This window comes from Phyllopteryx taeniolatus, chromosome 6, assembly GCF_024500385.1.
Source record: "Phyllopteryx taeniolatus isolate TA_2022b chromosome 6, UOR_Ptae_1.2, whole genome shotgun sequence".
Taxonomy (NCBI): Eukaryota; Metazoa; Chordata; class Actinopteri; order Syngnathiformes; family Syngnathidae; genus Phyllopteryx; species Phyllopteryx taeniolatus.
Window position 1 is genome coordinate 30000793 of NC_084507.1, and position 20454 is coordinate 30021246.

At 40.4% G+C, this 20454-nt stretch overlaps 1 protein-coding gene across 2 annotated transcripts in view; it reads left to right on the forward strand.

Moving 5' to 3' along the window:
* Positions 1-19647, forward strand: part of cdkal1 (CDK5 regulatory subunit associated protein 1-like 1) — a 208888-nt gene extending 189241 nt beyond the window's left edge. The window contains exons 13-15 of one of the 2 annotated variants that reach the window (XM_061776897.1): positions 3483-3566; positions 6377-6541; positions 18936-19647. In XM_061776897.1, the coding sequence (XP_061632881.1) occupies positions 3483-3566; positions 6377-6541; positions 18936-19094 (408 nt within the window). In that variant the 3' untranslated portion in view covers positions 19095-19647. The remainder of the gene's footprint in view (positions 1-3482; positions 3567-6376; positions 6542-18935) is intronic. The other variant, XM_061776898.1, reaches the window with a different exon arrangement.
* The last annotated feature ends 807 nt before the right edge of the window (positions 19648-20454 follow it).

Consider the following 20454-nt stretch of genomic DNA (forward strand, 5'->3'; position numbering starts at 1 on the left):
TGAGCTGTTATGTGGTCTTTCAGCAGGCTCACCAAAACAGCGCCTTTATTTTGCCTCTTCACAATGACCGTGAAACTCTCCCAAGGAGGAGCCCCACAGTGCTGAGTTTGAGCGGCGCAGGGCTGTTGGTTTTTATGCGCGTGATAAATTTGCATCGGTTTGGCAGGAGGAAGGCCCATCAATGTTCGCTGTGTTTCTGTGAGTGTTACCGTGTAACACGGGAGGCTGAAAGAAAGTGGGCATAGGGGAGAGAAGGGCTAGCTCATGAATTGGAGATGGGCGAAGAAATAAAAATGTGTGGGTCAATAAGACAGAATTTTACATTGGTGGAGGTGCCGTGTGAGGATCTTTTCTTCAGACAAGAGATGAGGAAAAGGACACTTAAGAGGGTAGGCAGTCTAATATTGTAAAAAAAAAAAAAAAAACATTTAGAAATTATCCATAAATACTTAGTAGTTTATATTGAAGCGTTACATTGTTTGAATGCAATAGCATTACTTTTCTACTACTACTCACAAATTAATTGCAGCAGTCCAAGTGGCTTTCTGTGTGGTTTGCATCGCTTAAAAAGCCAACACGGTGGCAAGGGATTTTGAATCCTGTTTGAGTGACTTGCTCCTTTATTTATGACGCAGATAAAAACATTGATTACAAATTCAAAGCCACGGTGCCATCATTACCGTGTTATGATGTGGATTAATTAGCAATTAAACTCATGATCCTATAAATCTGTTGCGGATCTGCCATGTACTCTGGGATGTCGTCTTCTGGATGTTGATGGAAATTAAAACTCACTGTGCAAAGACGTGCTATTTGGTGGCCTGCTATTCAACATATTGGGTAAACACAAATCCAAACACGGGCGCTCTGTGGCAGAAAGTGCACAAGCAAAGGCCAACTTATATTGTTTTGCATGCAAACACACACCAGTCGCTGTGTAATTGACACAGGAAGCTCACCAACTTTTGATTTGCTGCAAAACATATTTCCTCCGTACGTTATTGTCGATGCAGGGATGTGTTCGTGCATGATAATCCCATTCGCACATACACTAAACCAACATCGTTGCTGCTTGCTGCTTATATAGGTGGGGATTGGATATCAGGCAGATGCACGCTCACTGTGATAGGTAAAATGCACAGAACAAATTTCGTGCGGATGCATGCATGTTCATGACAATAAAGGTATTTCTTCTTCTTCTTCATCACATATCAGACATCTCAGTCTGAATTTAACCACTACAGCTTTACATTTGCGTATAAGAATGATGGGTTGAAATTGTCACTGCTCATTTGGACTATTTACAAATATGAATACAAATATACAAATATAATAATAATAATAATATCACTGGTAAGTCTTCTTCAAATGTTGAAACATGAAAACAAAGTACTTAAGTCTCATAAGGTCAGGATGTAAAGTTCCGCAAAGGAAAGACATCTGCCTCCAATCTGAAGTAGCAAAAATCCAAATGTTTGCCTTGTGTTAATCACGTTCAAAGGGTCTGTGCTCTCTGAAATTTGCTTTGTTTGCAGAGGTCTGTGATTTAGGAGCTTGTCAGCATGCCTGTGCAGGTGGTGGCTGTGTTGGAACACACACATTGTAAAGTTACGCCATGCCCAGAGTTCGAAGGACTTGAGCTTAAAGACAGAAAAAAGGAGGAAGTGAGGACAGATGTCTGCGGAAATGCGAGTGTTCTCATAGCTTAACTTCTAAGGCCTTCCAAGACAGATTGCTTGGAAAGTGATCAGTCAGTTCACTTTTAAAGTATTGGGTTCATTTCAAACAGTATCAAAATGGAAATCGTGGTCATTTGGACTGCAGTACATCTTATACCCCACCGTTTTCTTGCTGCTTTGTTCATTGGGGGCAGCGCAGTCCCAAAATTGCTGAGATATTAAGTTGAGTCCCTGAGTGACAAGACCATTTGCATTATTCTATCAGGCCAGGCTTTGGCAACATTTCAGTGTGAAGATCTAACCTTAAAAACACACACAGAAATTGACACTTAAGGTATTTTAAGGGGGGTGTTGAAAATAAATCTTACTCCGTCAAAGACTGCCCAGAGGGGGTTGTTTACATGGTTGCAATATTTCAAATCCATCATGTTGGCTATATATCCTGCATTGGAGTTGTTTCATCAGCAGGATCCCCGCCCAGAATTATTGTTGGAATACATTTTGGTTATCATTTAATATAATCTTAATTGACAGGCCTGATTGAAACAAATCCAAAGTGACTTCACGTGGTTTGCATCTTGGTTTGCTTGTGAAAAGATGCCGAAGCAGTAAGGAAACGGCACAAGTTTACAAACCCATCGACGTTATATTGTTATGTTACGCCGATGTTATCCCCACATTTGGGGGGTCGCCATGCGTGTCTGGATTTTCTCAGAGTACTTCGCTTTCGCCCACAACCACAATCATGTAAAGATCATTTCCAGCCATGTCCAAGATCTTTGGCAGCTCCACCATACTCGCCAGTAAGATTTCGGACCAAATATAAAGTAACACAGCCACATTTTACAAATAGTCATTCATGAACTGATTGAAAAATGTTGTTCCTTATTTGGAGCCAAATAGTTAGTTTCCATCTGTTTTTGCCATCTGATCCTTGTGTCAGCTTTTGGCCGTGTGTGCTGCTTTAGTGCCTGTTGAAGAGTCAAAAAAGACAAATTGAGGCGGTTTTGTGATCATGCAACACAGACGTGGACTACCCAGTTGATTTTATACTAACCAAGTTTATCACAAAAGCTTTGTTCTTTAAGGGTGCCATCTTAAGAGTCACATAGTAATTATTGAAGGCTTTAATATGCTTACATTTTAGTTGTTGTGACTATTTTGTAAGTCCCCTCTGTGCTTTTGCACACTTCTCTCACTCTCATTATATTTCTTGACTCTTTAAAGCACGTTGAATCGCTCGGTTGAACAAATTGTGCGTCACAAAGTGCAACGGCCTTGCCTTGACTTGATTTTCTGATATCCTGAATGGACATTTTCTGTATTAAATTCGCAGCCTTGCTTTTTTCACCATTCTCCTTTCATCCATTTTTATTTTATTAATTTTTTTTTTTTAAACATTTTTTAAAGTCCAGGGATGACTATTGTAGAATGTTCTTAGGCAAGGCACTGAAAGTAAAGTGGCTCAGGCGCCTCGAGGTGGTAATTAAATGTTGAGATGCAATGAAAACTTGAGTGAAACTTTCAATTGAGATCACAATGAGCACAAACATATACTGTAACATTACTTTGTGTGCGGTGAAGCAAAGTCTGTGTAAACGTATACTGTTAGAGCTAAGCATTCTATCAAATGTGGTGTCGGTGTCAGTCAGTCTTACCAATGGCAAGAATCTTAAAGATGCTGTAATATAAAGAAGACAGCATGAATAATTAACATAAAATGAACAATTTTAGCATTTCTATAATAGATATTTCTTCAGAGGACAATGCAGTAAATTTGTGTTTTTATATGATTGTGTTTAGGTTGGGGAGAGACAACATGTGTTGGTGACAGAGGAGTCCTTTGATTCCCAATATTATGTGGCTCACAACAGGTTCTATGAACAGGTAAGACAGATTTAACAATTTTTTTGTTTTGTAAGATATCTTTAGTGTTGGAGGAAGCTTCAGTTCAGCACTAAGTGTAAAGTGAGTGAGCTGTAAATCATTAAGATTTCCCCCCACCCGTATTGCCTATATTTCATATTCCATTCATGTCGCTAATTCAGTTCTTCCCCGTTTTCATACTTAGCAAATCAGATGAGGGGCTTTGCTCTGCATGTCACGAGGTCTCACAGTAAGGTGCCACTAGTTTAAGCTCATCTAGCGAATAAAGTAGGTTAGCCGGAATATCACACGCTCACACAAACGCGCACACGCCCCCTACGGTGGTCATGAGAGCATTTGGCAGCAATACGTTTTTTTTTTCTCCCCCATCTTCAAATGTGCGAACATCAGCCCTAAAGACATGAACATTCCATCAACACACACAGCTGTTCATCGAACGTGGCTTCAAAGAACCTCTCTGAACCTGTGAAAAATTAACTTTAAAACATCTTCAAATAAATCAATTTCCTCTGCGGTTTAACTATCATCAGAAACATGTTTGAAGTTGTGCTTTTTATTAGCAGGGAGCGCAGCGGATGGCAATATTTTTCCCCTCCCTCCCTCGCCCCTCCTGCCCGCCCCCTGTGCGCCTACTTCTGCACGCTATGAACTCAGGTTGCAAGTTTCACACACTTGCCACAGGTGCATGTGCGCTCACGCAGGCGAGCTGCCGTCTGTATGTATGCCTTGACTCTTCAGGAGCAAGGCTTTCCTGCTGTTGAGAGACCCTTGTAAAAATCAATCACTGGATTTGTATGGATTTCAAATACATTTTTCCAATAAGAAATAATGGTAATTGAATTATTGCGTTCCAGGTGTGAAACTTTATATAATTTGATCAATGACTGAGCCCAGATACGAACTGTAAAGCGGATGGGCTAACCACTTGTCTACCGTGTTATATGGTCAGTGTACTTTGTAATGTACTTGGTTACAAGTTACACTGATGAAAATGTCATGTAACTAGTTCAATGACTTTCTGAAAATAATATGACGAATTACATTTGATTACATTTTGATTACCTTTCTTAAATTTGAAAGAATGCATCGACAGGATCATTGGGTGTTTATTTTTAAAAAGTGGATAAAAACCATAGATAGTTATTTTTGGAATTAACCACATATTTGTTCTTTACACAAATAATAAACTGACATACAAAAAGGATGATAAAATGTAAATATGTTTGTTGTTATGTGTGCAGCATGTGGAAAACCACCATACCATGTTGCCCTAATGACAAAAGTGCACAAATTAGACATGTCTTCATATGACAACCCAGATAAGTGAATGCTCCAGAAAAAGTCCAAAATTATACAGATAAAACTGTTCAAAAGTCAAAGTTCATTTACAGTACTCTGAGTCTAACCTTTTCAAAATCTCAGACAAACTCATAGATTGCACCACAAATGGTGCTACGCGGTCATATTTAGAGATTACGCAGAATGGCACATGACCACAGAGAGCCAATCACAAGTGTCGGCTGTTTTTCAAATGTAACTGAAATTATTTAGTTATTATTTTAATTATTAATTATTTGTATTTAGTATTGTATTGCCCAACACAGTTTATAGAACATTTTGTTAGATAGCAGTGTTCCACTTTTTGCTACTTTAAAAATAGTAATACTGTAGTTAATAAAGTTTACATGATCTGGAGTAGACCAGAGTGTCCAGGAATAGTTTGGTTTTGACCTTAGAGGTTCCGCTGGAAAACCAATCTGTCAATTGGCTCATAAATGAAAGCCCAGGACTGCTGAGCTCTGAGGAATGGGCGCATTGGGGGAGCGAACAAGGAGAAGCCAAGGGTTAGGTAAGTGTAGCGCTGGGTGCAAGGAAATGGATGTGAAAAGGCGGTGGGTGGGTTGCCGAAAGGAAGGACGCAAAAGGAATGTGAACAAATCACTCGGTCACACTTTAACACCAATCAGATGGCTATGTAACCTGACAATTGCGCAAGGTGGTTAGGGGGGTTACGGTGGGGGTTTCCGTTGACTTAGGACAAGCACTTTCATCATTTAATCTCCCTTTAATGGACCTCAAATGACCCTCACCTGCACGCCCGATGTCACCTACCTCCTCCACATCCACCGTTTCACCACTCTCAGTTTGCTGCTTGCTTGTTCTTGCCCACACACACACACGCTCACCTTTTTGTGGTGAGCAGCAGGTGCCATGATTAGGCAGGTGCGGCGCCGGCTGGTAGACGCTGTGGCCTCCTTTGCCCTGCCTATCATATTCCAGCCATTGGATAAAGACTGACAGATTAGCACTGAGCCAAGCGTAATTGTGCCACCAAAGCGGTAACACTTCGGCTCCATCATTTCTCTTCTTCTGTTCAGCTATGCCATGGTGGGCACACAACTAGCCTATTTTTGTGTATTGGGGAAAGATCGAGTACAACTTTAAAGTAGTACAGGAAATACTACAGGGACGCGTCGTGGGATAATTCGAGCTACTTCAAGGACAAAATGTTGGATGAATTTTTGTCCATTCATCCAGAGGAACATTTGTGAGGTCTCTGTTGTTGGACCTGAGGGAGAGCCAAGCTTGAAATCTCTGTTCTAGTTCACCCCAAAGGTGACTGATGGTTTGATGTCTCCTCAAGTCCCTCTACACCAAACTCATCCAAGCATGCCTTTACTGGTAACCTATAAAATATTCCTTCAAAGGTAGAAGCAGGGAACTGTCCAGAATTACTTTTTATTGTCATATATCCATACACACATATTAGTGTAACTGTTGATTGACTGATGACGATTTCTGTTTTGCAGGTACTGGTGCCCAAGAGGTTAGAGTTCAAAGGGAAAATGATTGAAGTTGACATTTACGAGGCAGGAAAACACTTCCTGAAAGGACGACCGGTGGAAGACAGTAAACCTTTCACTCCCTCCATCGCTGCCCCACTTCAAAAAGGAGAAGTGTCTGGCCTGATGCAGGTAAACTCATTCACACGCATGCAATAGATATATGCAGTACTTTAAATATTTACTTCAGTAACTTTGAATTATTTGCCTTAGTTACATTGTGTATAATGGATAGGTTTATAAAGCTTCTGTATCATCTACTGAAATACAGCGGTGCCTTGAGATACGAGTGACCCAACGTACGATTTCTTTGAGATACGTGCTGTCATTCAACCGAATTTTGCTTTGACTTGGGAGCACAAACTTGAGATACAAGCGCTTTATGGTGGCAGTAACTCAATCCAACTCCACAATAAGCAACACTTTAACACGTGTTGAACATTTCATGAAAAAAGAGCGGTTTCAAGCTGTTTAATGCCACTTCCATTTGAGGTTTATGGTCAAACTAAGCATAAAATAAAGACAATGAAACAACCACAGCTTTGCCTGAGGTAGGTCTTCGAACTTAATGCTAACAAACCAACAATGACCAAATGAATGGAAAACACCACTGACAAGCTAACAGTTTGCATCGACAGTCGCGGTTTTTAAACCGTTTAAGAAACAGATATTTGAAGACATATGTTGGAACAAAACATGGACAGATAATATAATATTACCCACATGCAAATATTCTTCATCCGTGACAAAAAATGTAATACTATTACAGCAACTTACTGGGTGGTAGACCAACAGAAGTGTATTCTTTGTCGTTTCTCTGCGTTTCTCTCTTTATTATAAAATAGTGCGTCCTGGTGGCCAAGGCAGGCACACCAGAAGGCGCAGCACATTGATGGTGTGAAACATGAGCACATGCGGCACAAACTGTTGAATGCGTTACATTCGATTTCATTATTGTATCACCCTGTGTTACAGTAGTCACAAGTACAATATTATGGAGTGCTATTTTTCCTTATTAAACACTTCTGTTTTCTGGTGGGAGACGGGGATGCTGGAAGAGATGAATTTGCTTCATATTCAGTTCAATGGCGAAAGAGGATTTGAGATAAGAGTGTTTACACCGAATGAATTCAACCCTGTATCTCAAGGCACCACTATAGTCATCTCCAGGAGTTAACACGGGTGCAACATAGTCGGTTGCAAATAAAAACAACTTGTTAACATGTGTTTGTGTCCCCCCCTGAGAAAAGTCCAATGCGTCAGTGATAAGTCATCTAAGATAAACCATGATTGGATAAACTGACACACACACACACACACGCGTACACATGCACAGACTTGCACAAACACCACATTAATGTATCCGTTTCAGTGCATGTTATTTTTCACTGTGACTAGCTGTAGCTTATAGCTCAGGACATTGAGCCACAGAGCAGAATATGATCCACTTTCTAATTTCACACTCCATCAACCTTTACTGCCAGACAGCTAGAGAAGGAAGGCAGAGAACAGAGGCAAAGGGTTTCGCAGCGATAAAGGGGAAGACTAGGCTTTACACGATCAGGATTTTGGGGGCTGATCACCGATCAGCAAGTTTAAAAAAAAAAAAAAACGATAACCGATCACCAATCCGATCACAAGATAGAGCAATGTGGCCATTTACATGACTTGTTCATTTATTGTATATACTTGTGTATACTGAGTACTGTATCTATCTATCCATCCATCCATCCATTTTCTGTATCGCTTATCCTCACTAGGGTCGCGGGCGTGCTGGAGCCCATCCCAGCTCAAAATGATTCTCTAGCATTTTAGACGAAATTTAAAACATCAATGACCTCTAAGGGGGATTCAAGGATTGGCCACTGACATAAGTTTAGGTCAGCTCAACATTACAACGTTAAATTACATGACATTAAATTACTTTATTGCAATTCAATTACTTTAATAAATACTGTTAATGACACGCTTACTCTAACTTTCTCAGTGTCCCGGCTGTATGGACGGGTGTTGTCCAGAGTTTGCGTCCGTTTGGCTTTAATAATTTTTTCACGCTGCGTTCAGATAGTTACAGTACTGCGCCACAAGACATGTAACAAGGCTAAAAAGAAACTAGCTTTTGGATTCATACGCAACAGCGATCCGAAGTTAAATGTCTTGTGCGGAGCTTGATCGGATCGGCGAATTATGACACGAAAGCCGATCAGCATAAAATGCTAATTATCGGCCGATACCGATCTCACCAATCAGATCGACGTAAAGTGGAGGGAAGACAAGTCGAGAGAGAAAGAGAAAGGGAAACGGAAGGCAGAATGAAATAAGGAACAGTACGACGGGTTTCACGGAAAAGCCGAGCAACGTCACTGCAATGAAAAGTTCAGTGGTAAAGACCTTTTAAAGTTGCCTCATAAAGTCTACACCCCCATCCGACACACATTCCCTTCCTCATTAATTTCAACCACACATGCCCTCGTTCATTTTGTTGTGTTTGATGCATTTTTTGGTTATATTTGTGTCATGACAGATTTTATCTATATATTTTACATTAAACAAAACCACCAAAATACATCAGTGTTCTTCGTCGACATTTGAGAAAAACAGTCACTGCGCAATAAAGTGTTGCTAGTGATCTGGTAATGCCGGTACAATTTTTTTTATTTTTATTTATTTAGTAATTTTTTTGACAATTGTGCAAAAAGATGCAGAGTCCTCTAGCACTTCGAGCCGTTTGAATGACTAATATAGCAATAGTCCGGTGCAATGACCATTGTGCAATGACCATTGTGCACCCTCATAGATGCTCTACAGTTGCTCGATAGGAATGCTACCGATAAAACACTTCAATCACAGTGGCTGTACAAATCATTTTCAAACTGCTTCCACTCAACTTGGCCTTCTCTGGTACATTGGAAATTCCGGTCATGTGCCATGTATGTGTTAATCTGGATTCACTGTTTTTCTATCTCATGCTAGTGCACTCACACAACTATTTACATTCATTTGGCTGCCATACAGGTACATATCTGAAGACCATCTGTTATCAATCAGTGTTTGCTTGAATCCAGCACACACTAAGGTGTGCGTGTGTGTGTGTGTGTGTGTGTGTGTGTGCGTGCTTGTGATACACGAATGAATGATTACACTTTCACCCACTTGCAATCTTAAAATTGCAGGCTTTTGGCCGTGAACAGAAGAAAAACAGAAGAAGAAAAGGGGGAGTAAGATGGTGTGATGCATCATAGGTGCATGATAGTTTGCTCGATGATAGCACCAAGTGATTGGAAAGGCAGATCGACCTTCCAAGGTCTTTCATGTCTATCGCTTCAAAGTAGAACAAAGTGAGACAGCTGTCATTTTGAAGCCACAAAGAGAAATGATTGCACAGCAGCCAGCTTCCATACACACGTGCAAGTGTTCAGCAAATACGGCCCGGTCGATGCTCGGCTATGATGTTATCGCGGTAAAAGCGGATGTCTATCTGTGGATGTAAACATCTCAGACGACATAGGTTGGATGCATACAACGGATACACGCGAGTTGATGATGCACTGATTTTGTAGCCTGACATCAATCTGAGAAAGCTCTGACATAAACTGTTTGGAAAGGCTAGGCTTCAAAAACACAAAACAAACGAGCCATTGTTTGCCTTATCTGAGATTGAATCTCATATTTCTTAATTGCGACGTTCCTAGCTCAGAAGTTGTTCTGACGCCGCCATATTGAGGAGCACCTTAGTTGTCGTTTAATGGTGAATGGAGGACCGAGGATTGAGCATTGAGGAGTTTTCACGGGAAAGAGCTATGTCATCGAGAAACCACTGTTTCCTTTTGTCAAAGTCTTTTATGTCTTGAGAGTGACGTCGAAAAATGTGCGCTTATCGCGATAAGGTAAAAAAAAAAGAATAATAATGTTGTGGTTTAAGTCTTAAGATACCCCTTCCACACACTCGAAAACATATTTAAAACATTTTTTTTAAACTTGACACATGCTGTAATTGCATTGTAACTTATTTAAACACTGTAAATATATGTCAACACACACCAAATCTGTTCATTTAACACAGAAATGTGCAATGTAGCGAGATCACAAATAGATCAGCGGCGATATAGCAAGGGAATGTGGAATGTGGCATAAACTACGTAGGATTTTCTTGACAAGCATGTGGGACACGAGGTCCAGTTCTGATTATATGGCTGCATCACTTCAGTCTCTTTGGTGGTTGCCATCGTTTACTTCAATTTTCATTCTCCCTACAACTAAAGCACACCACCGTCTGTTATGGCTTACTTCTCAAAGGATGTTGATCTCTTTTTTGGTTTTGTTTGAATCAACCGCAACACTAGGTAGAGGGTATGCACAACACACAGAGAATTGTAATTCCTTTCCATGCAAAAGTGGTTGACAATAAAGTGCTCACCTCTTTTGCTTGATTCTAGTCCAGAATATTGCCAAAGAGGTTTATCTATTTCAGTTTAAACTAAATATATGCAACATCTCTTCTCAACGGTTCTCAGATTGCTAGGCAGACACCACATTTGCCCTCGTTACGGAAAATATTTGAGTCATTTTCAATGTGAAAAGAGTTGGATTTAATCTATTATTCCAGCAAAGGTTACTATGGGATGTGTATGAAAAGGTGTTTTTGCTTTTTCATCCCACTGGAAAAACCAAGGTTTCAGAGCGACAACAGCACCTGAAAATTTAGCCTTTGTTCTCTGTCTCCCTCTTAGCCGTCTGTCAACCCTTAAATCACACAAACAGCACTTTCCCGTGGAAAGGGGAAGGACAGTAATGAGTCTTTTAGTGGGACACAATAGCAGAAAAAGCACTCAACAGCGTGGTAAAGGAGAAAAAAATGAGAAAGTATCTTCACCAGTCCTCATCCTCAGATGAAATTAAATGATGGAGGAGACAAAAAAAAACTGAAGCAAGAAAGAAAGAGAGCGTGGTAGATGGAGAGATCGGGGGACAGCAAAGGCAGCGTGAGTGCCATCTAATAATAATCAGGTCTTTTCACCGCATACTTTCTCAAGGAGAGCCAGAGAATGGATGAGAGAAGAGAAAACAGCTCCCTTCCCTCCACAAGGCAGCAAATTGACAGTTTGTATGAAATACAACATAAAAAGAAGACAGAAAAAAGCTAATAAACAACTTTTAAATGACTGAAGAAATATGTTGGGCTCTTACCTTTGTCTGGCCTTTCCTTTCTTCACGGACATAGTTTTTTTGTTTGATTGTAGCTTTTGTTAAACAAATGGCTTATCATCAAATGACCTGTTTATTTCTCACCAATACCATACATGTGTTTTTTTGGTTTGTTTGTTTGTTTCTCTGCTACAGAGTTCAAACAAGCAGTTGAGTGTGGATGCTTTTCACTTAGTTTGTGCCATTTGGTTTTCCCTTTACGGTCGTCTTTGCCTTTGTTACATCAAGTGGGTGATTGCTAGCAGTTTGCATCATCCTTCAATCGAAGGTTCATGTGAAAATTCACATTCTGCCCTTTGCATACATGTGACACACTTAGTAACCATAACATTAGGTATACCTGTACAATATAACAAGCTCAAATTGGATTTAAGTCTGTCTGAAAGGTGTCCATTGAAAAATGTCTGTTGTTAGTGTTCTAGTTTGCAGTTGTGTACAACCGCAGTGTGTCTTACTGAGAGGAGTTTCTATTATTTTGACGCGCTAACATGAAAAAGACTCGCCCATTCTAACGCGACCGCCACCCCCTGGTGTGCCTTCCAGATAGATACTGGCTCCAGGCTATATGAACAAATCATTGGCTGTAAACGCAATCTTTAGGAAAATGACACACTTGCTAGATAGAAAAATACCAATCAACATGTCGCTTTTGCGCAGCTCTGTCTGTTTATATACAACTCAAGGTCGTTGCTTGATGTCACACGTTGTCGCATGTGTTGTCAAACAACAGCAAAAAATCAAAACACACAGTTACTGCTTGCTAATCTATTTTTAAACTTTTTTTTTTTCTTAGAAATGTCGCAAGGTTGCGGTTGGCCTGTCTGACTGTTTTCTCTCACAGCAAATACTTTGTTTTGTCTTCAAAACAGCAGGCGTAGCTATTTCAAGCATTTCATTTGGTATGTCAGATTGTATTACATGGCCTGTGCTTTGAGGAACCAAAATTCTAATAATGGAGAATTTTATTACGCCATCAAAATATTAGTCATATCTGCTTTTCATTATTTTAACCCAATATGCCAACTGGCATTACGTGGTTTCATCCTCTCTCGTTTATTTTACATCAAGATGCTTTATATGCCCCTTGCTACACGTTTGCCTTTGAACCAAAGATGAGCAATATATATAAATCACAAAGAACACAGCCATCAATTGCTCAAAAACGATCTTAAGTCATTAAGTCATCAGCTTTTTCTTTCTAGTTTTTAGAGTTAAGACTACAGAGTCAGGTATATGGTGGTATGCTTGCAAACATTAAACTAGTCACTTATATTAGCAGGTTTTGTAGAGTGACTGTGTACAAGAAAGTTAATATTGTATTGACTTGTTACTTGAAATTGGAAATAAGGAGCAGTATAGCCTCTTAAAAAAAAACAGAAGAAGAGTATATTTTTCCAATTGGGACAGTCTTACCTTTTGATCACACAGTCTTCATTGTCAGCTTTTAGATTAAATGGAGCCCCTCATACTGTATTGTATTTAAAGTAGGGATTTCATGATGTAATGAATTAAAGGTCAAAGCCTGGTAGTCTGTGGAATCAGGCTGTGTTGGTGTGCAACATACAGCATCCAAAAGAAATGCTTCCTCTGAAAGTTCTATGACTGCCTTTGAGGAGTTGGCAGTAGCTACAGTGTACCTGATTGCTTCTCATCGAGTACCCAAGCCAGGCGCCGGAAACGCCTAGTGGCCTTGCAACATGTTGTCGTATCTGTCTAAATGTTGTTCCAGTTTTCTGAGATCCACCTGAGAAATGTGATTGCCCCATGAGATCTCAGGCCCTAAACAACCTTGCGACCTAATCAGCACAGACACTCTTAAGATTAGTGGCAAATAGCTTTTACCCACAAGTTACTGGAAGTCAGATGTGCTTGCTTGGAACGACGCAACAGCTGGAGTAACAGGACATAGAAAAGTAGCTGTTATTGTTCCTGACTGTGTGCAAGTAGACTAGCAAGCAGGTTTTCAGTCTTATCCAACTAGCCATATGTGTGTGCATCTCCAAACAGGATGTCTTGAAAGTAATCGTAACTCAGGTCAGCACGCTTTACTCCAGTGCTTAAAGCATCTGCTACATTTCCTGTCTGTTACAGTGGCCGTCATGTGCCCGACATGTGTTTGCATGGGCCGCAATTACACAAATGGGATTCACTGTATTTTACGGAGGCGGCCGTAAAACATTTTCTGCAGTCCATCTGTATGCTCGCTTGTGGTTGTGCTAATTGTACAAAGGAGCCTTTTTGAAATAGATTTTTTGTTTCCAAATGGACAAATGTGTGCTTTGTGCAAATGAAAGCATAGCCTTGCCTTTTCAATAATCAAAGGCAATGTGACTAATCTGCATTGAAAGGAATGTGCTCTTGATTAGTTATGAATTTGTAAATTACGCACCTGAGGCAAAACAGATTTGTTGACACTAATCTCTTGATGTTTTGGATCCCACTGTAAAATTATGGACATGGACTCTGAACCTTTTTTGTTTTCAGTAAAAAAAAAAAAAAAAATCAACATCAAATTGCTGATGTTAGGCGGAAACCTCGCATCTCCAAAACATCAAGCCCCAAAAAAATGCTGTGTTTGTTGAACCATTAACATCGCAACGTCAAAGAGAGCAAGCCATTTGCAACACTTTAAACGGATCAATAATTTGAAAGAATAACGTACCCAAATGGGGATTGATCAATAGTATCGAATTGTGAAAAAATATTAAAAGTACCGAATTTGGACAGCCCGATGCCAGCGAATTGTAAGATGCAAGGTGCATCTTAAATCATCTGGTGGTACTGTTACTGTAAGGGAGTTTTAGCCAATCAGAAGCCTGTAGAAAGTGATTTCCAGAAAAGGCACAGCGACGATATTAGCCGGGTTTACATTGCAGACTTTTTTTTTTTTGTTTCATTCCGATTAAAATCAATCCATCCATTTTCTACCACTTATCCGAGGTCGGGTCGCGGGGGCAGACGCCCACACGTCCCTCTCCCCAGCCACTTCATCCAGCTCTTTCGGGGGGATCCCGAGGCGTTCCGATTAAAATCGATCCGATTGAAGATCTCACGTCAACTGTTTACATGCGACGCGATGTCTTCCGATCTGGCGTAGGCCCACTCATGCCGGATGCCAAAGTACGTTATCGGTCGCGGTTTTAGCCACGCCCCGAAAAAAATCAGGAAAACTTAAATGTTGAAAAACTGATTTATCTCCACAGTTCGGTACTACATTGGTCTCAGTCGTAGCACGTTTTCATTAATTATTTTCAAATGTTTATAATGTATTTAGAAACTAATCTCAGAATTGTCTTTACCGTGTCTTTCAATATTTTCTTTTGTTTTGTGGGCCTTTGTCCATTTTAATAGATTGAACTGCAGCTCCTTGTAATTGTCCCTGTGGTTTTTGATAGCCTACTCTTGTACTTAGTATCTTTTTACACACACACACACAGATTGAGTTGTGTCTAGAGTGACGGTGACAGCTGGTGAGGATCAAATGCGAAATGTGACCAGTGCGTATTGTTGTTTCTTCTTTCTCTTGTGATGCTGGTGTTGAGTTGCAGTCGTGAGAGACAAAAGTACCATTTTGGTCCCTCACAGTCCTTTACCTGTACCAGTCCACTGTTCGATGATTTTTCTGGATGATTATGTTGGCTCTGTCCCCCCGCTGGGAGCAGAGAGAGCAACATTACGCTGCCCAGACGTCTGCTTGCGCACCTGGTGGTGAAATGTCACACAAAAGCGTATCTTTTCCGACGGCATTCTCTCCATTTTTCACTGTGCTTTTCTCCACTTTCCTCTCCTCCCACTGTGCTGACATGCACCCACCGCCACTTATCCGCCCAACTAGTAATAGATTTTAGATGGCACTGTTCACTCTCTATCCTGGCACCCCGTTGTTTAATGACACCTGCAGAGAGACAGTTAAAGAGACGGATAGAGAAGAAGGTGGTAGTGCACTTGGGCCTGACACCATTGATAGATGATGGTTCGTCTGTCTGTTTCCTTTGCTCTGGTCTCCAATTTCATTATTAAATGTCTCTCTCTACCTCAGATTATGAGCACTCAAGATGTTCACTGTACATGGTAACAAGGATTACACGACTACGAGGGGTGTAACAGTATTTGAATTCATCCCGAACCGCCACTGTTTGGTGCATGCAATCACACTCACGACTACGCTGTGAGTTCATTGGCGTATCTGCACTTCAAACCTGGTGGCGGTAATGCCACCAGGTTTGCCAACCGGCATTAAACAAAGCACCTGACAAATTCAGCTGACAGGCGGCATTCAATTCAATTCAGCTGTTTGGGAAAATGTGGGGTTTCCTGTCGAGTACAACAGCGATGGCGTTGGAGAGGCGAATAGGACGAGGACAGCGTGCCGGCGTTGTTCGGTAGCTGTGCGGTCTTGTCTGTGGACACGCGTCCCAACATGCTATACTGCATATTAGACGCCATCATCCAGATAAGCCAGTCACGGAGCAAGACAAAACAAAACGTGAGTCCAACAATTTATCCCCAATGTTTTTAAGAAGCCTCTAGATCTGAAATCAGACAGGCAAAAGAAAAGAAAAGAAAAGCAGGGTTGTTGTTTTTAGTATTCACCTCAGTGCCCAACGAAAGGGTTTTGTCAACAGCAGGTTCCCTGATGACTGAAAATGTAGACGTTTTAAACCTGAACTCTCCTCATTCATTCCGATATCATCGTTTAAGAAGTTATTGAGCGATATTGTACATGATCGCCACGCCTGTTTTTAGTTGATGAAACTTTTGTTCATCATATGCTATTGTGTAATGAAATGTTTTATGGAAATATGTAGCCATAACACATAGTACAATTTGTTGTCTATGTATTTGTTTTTATTGCATTTATTTGTACATGCTTTTATTTTGCCTTGTTTTGCCCTGCTGTCTGCTGCTGTCAGATTGGCTTTGTAAATGAGACACTGTTCTCAATTGCCTTACCTCGTTAAAGAGAGAAAGAATTAAGCTTACCTGTAAGTGGTGCATAAAGACTCTGCTGCTTATTCAAAGCTAACTCGGGTAGTTCTACATGTTCTACATGTTCTTACACTTCTCTCTGCTGAAAATAAAAGAATCTTAGAATTATGAATTTGTGACTTTGTGTTGCTTTTTCCTGTGGTACCGAACTCGTATGGAACCATGACCCCAAAACCCAGGTGCGTACCGAACCGCGACTTCTGTGAACCGTTCCACCCCTAACTACTACCATCATGTCCTCGAGCAAAAAGCATTCTTATTGTCTTTTGAGGATCTGTAGCAACAACAACAAAACAAGTTTTAGTTTCACCATCAGGTAATCCAACTTTGCAGTGAGCCTAACGTGACCCAAATTTGAATGTGTCGGCGAGACTTTGCGCTTATAGCGCTATCGTCCACCACCACTGGAAAGTGACACAAAAGTGTGGATGTGTCACGTAGGCGTTGGCGGTTATTGTATCCCTGCAGCTTTGTGTGCGGCAACAGAGGAGATTGTGAATGAGACAACGCTAGTCGATAGTTGCGAAGACTGGAGGATGGGAGCGTGTTGGACCGATGCTGTGCAGCTGCTCACACAGTCATGTGCATGCAACACGTGTGGGCGTCCACATAACACTTTGTCCATATGCAAAATTGTTGCTTCTCAGAGGTTAAAATTGGAGTTGCTTGGCCAAGAAGTTACGTGCATTCACAACTTTGGGAGATTTTTCATATGCTTTTTGATGTGACTTTGTAAAGATACACCAGACAGTGAAGGAAAATATTTCTTCAAGTTGAAGAAACATGAAAAGACGAAAGGCACGTGCGTTCGATGATCATCGCGAAAGATTTGACGGTTGAGGTGAAAAGTGTGAAGGGAGCGAATAAGTCGATGCACTTTGTTGGTGAATATAAAACGGCAAAGCTCATGACGTTGTTGTCCCGAGTGAACTTTGATGAAAGGTTTTTCCAAGAAAGCCGCAGATCAATTGCTCAATATCCCTCTACATAATCCATCTGGGCGGTGATAAGGCTTTTTATCAACAGTCGGGCAGGAGGAGATGTGCAGGAACCACCTCAAGGTCATCCCGATCCATTTTCACAGATTCTCTCCTCCAACGTGACCAACGCTCAAATTGACACATCGCATCGTTTAGCATTCCATATTTATTTAGTGATCAATAGCCTAAGCCTGAACCGACTTGCTTCAACGAAAAAGAAAATATACCAGTAACAAACATCAAAATATTCCCCAATTTTGGGCCAGAGGCACCGTACGCCTTTTGAATTTTCCATACTAGCAGCAACAACTGATAGCAAAGCAACTTCACCTAAAAATCAATCTTGTATTACTTTGTCTTCCTCACATTTATCTTTTCACACGTCCCATCACGGCTCATTGTCGACATCAACTCTAATTCAGCACACGGGCGCCTAGGAATAATTTGATTACCGCCAAACTGCCGTACAGCTTCGTGCTTTAATTATGATCACTTATGGTCTTCATTTATTCATAAAATAACAGCTGTTTTGACATGAATGCGTTCATCTACACGGTATCCGATTTGGTTCATTATCATGTTAGTTATTCTCAAATTAAACGGCCTCGCTGAGAGGCAGCAGACGAAGGTAGACAGACAGCAGGTGAAGAAAACACTGAAATGACAACAATTCTAACATTTACCGGGCCTTAAAGCAGTCAACGCTGCTGCATGTTTTTCTAAAGGTCAAATTATTTAGTCTAATAAAAAAAAGATAGCATTTTTTTAGACCAATTCCACTATTTGGTTGATGAAAATTACGATAACAATTAATCGGCTAATTAATTTCAGACATATATAACGAATAAAATAACTTATTTTTTGGTCCCTTAACACTAAATATAAACAATAAAGATATGAATTACAGGCGGAACATTAGACTGTTTGACAATAATTTGTTACCATTACAACAGAATGAAGAAATATCAGCTGATTTATTTTTTTTTGTCTCATGTTATAATGTGTTAGTGTGTTTAAAAAATAAAAATAAAAATAAAATACAAATCCGCTAAAGAATCAACCACTTTTTGCCAATTTGAAAAGGGCTAATGTCAGCCGATTAATCGGTCAGGCCCTCGTTCGGATTTTACCGTATGTGCTGATTAGAACTTGCAGCCTTTCCACCAAACTAGTTTATCTCGTGTGTGTGTGTGTGTGATGTAGAATTCCTGCAGCTGGCTGTCACGCCGACCCGCAAGTCAACTTTATTCCAACTTCATTGTGGAGAAATTGATTATCTTTTCTTGGAGAAGATGATGTTGAAAAGCTTCTTTTTTTTTTTTTCTTCTCTCTTTGTGTGTTTCCTTTTACAGGTGCAGATGGCAAATGGTGTCCAAGGTCCCTCTTCTATGTCTTCCTCTCTTTTGTTGACGGGGTCTTACAATGTGGACCGAGAGCTATTGAAGAGGCTGGGTGTCGGACTGACGCTGGCGGCTGCCTTACTGGCTTTTATTGTGGAGAGGATCTATTAGCGGCGCAAGCGTACGCCGGAAGACGAGTCGTAACCAGGGAGAGGACGGCGACATAATTGGGGTCTTAACAGCATGAATGGCAGCGACGTCATCAAATTCTCCTACCTGTTTCTTTCTGTGCTATGTGCACTCAAAGAGGGGAAAGGACACCTCGTTTGGCTGACTTTTTTTTCTTTGAATCTCACTTCATTTGGCCATTATTTGAGTCATTGTGTTAAAAGCGAATAAACGTTTTTCTTTCAGTACAAACTGTCTCCATCCTGAAGTGCTGTTCTTCAATTGTCTTGATGGAACACCCAAGTGACCTCCTCGTGGTCGACAGCTACGTTTGCCCGTGTGCTGCTTGTGGACTTCTAGACTCACGCTCAGGTTTCTACACCAAGTTAATGAGCTGTATCCCAAGTTAATGAGCTGTATCCAAACGCCGATACTGTGTTTGATTTTCACAGTAAAGAGTCTTGACAGTTGATTTCTTGGAAACATGTAATTCTCTCATTAAACATCATTTGGCATTTTTATGAATGCGCTACAGAATGAAACCATTTTAACAAACCAGTGTGGTCGACATTGTCAAATTGTTTCTCATCATTAACCCCATCATCATTAAATACAGACGCAGACTCTGTTGACATTTATAGACGCAAAGAAACAACAACAACGGTAGAATGAGGTGGGCTCTTAGTCATAACTGATGCAATCTGCTGGCCATTTCTCTTCAGCTTTGATTTCCCACAGCCTTTAAAACTACTAAAAGTAAAAATCTGTTTTTCACAATGTAGGAATCAAATGCATTGTTTGTTCTCAAACATCAAAAGTAAGGCAAACTTTCGCATACTGGGGAAAAAAATTGAGTGGTAACAAAATGTGTTCTACGGAAGCGTATTGCTGCCACAACAGGAAAAAAAAAAGTTCAGTGTCACATTATAATGTGACAAAGTTCATGTTTTAACGTGATAAAGTTCACATTAGTAGTCATAAGTTCAATGTTGTAACTGTTTTCTCCACTTTCACGTTCACCAAAACAAACCGAAGCAATCCCGATGAAGGTGCAGTGTGTGTTGCTTCTTTTTGTGTCTTGTTTTTATGAGACACAAAAAGAAGAAGACAATAAATAATAAAATAAATAGGCTACTGACTACGTACCTACGCTGCTCTTCTATAATACTGTACAAATAATAATAATAAGGCCCAGTGTGTAATAGGATTTAAAAAGAGGACACGCATGCCTTCATAGGACTCCGCCATTGAAGTAAATGGGAAGAAATTGCTTTGTTTTGTTTTAAACTTATCAGATTAAAACTAGAAATTTAGTTAAGTTAAAATAAGTTTTTATTTATTTTAACTGTTGTTTCAGCAAAAT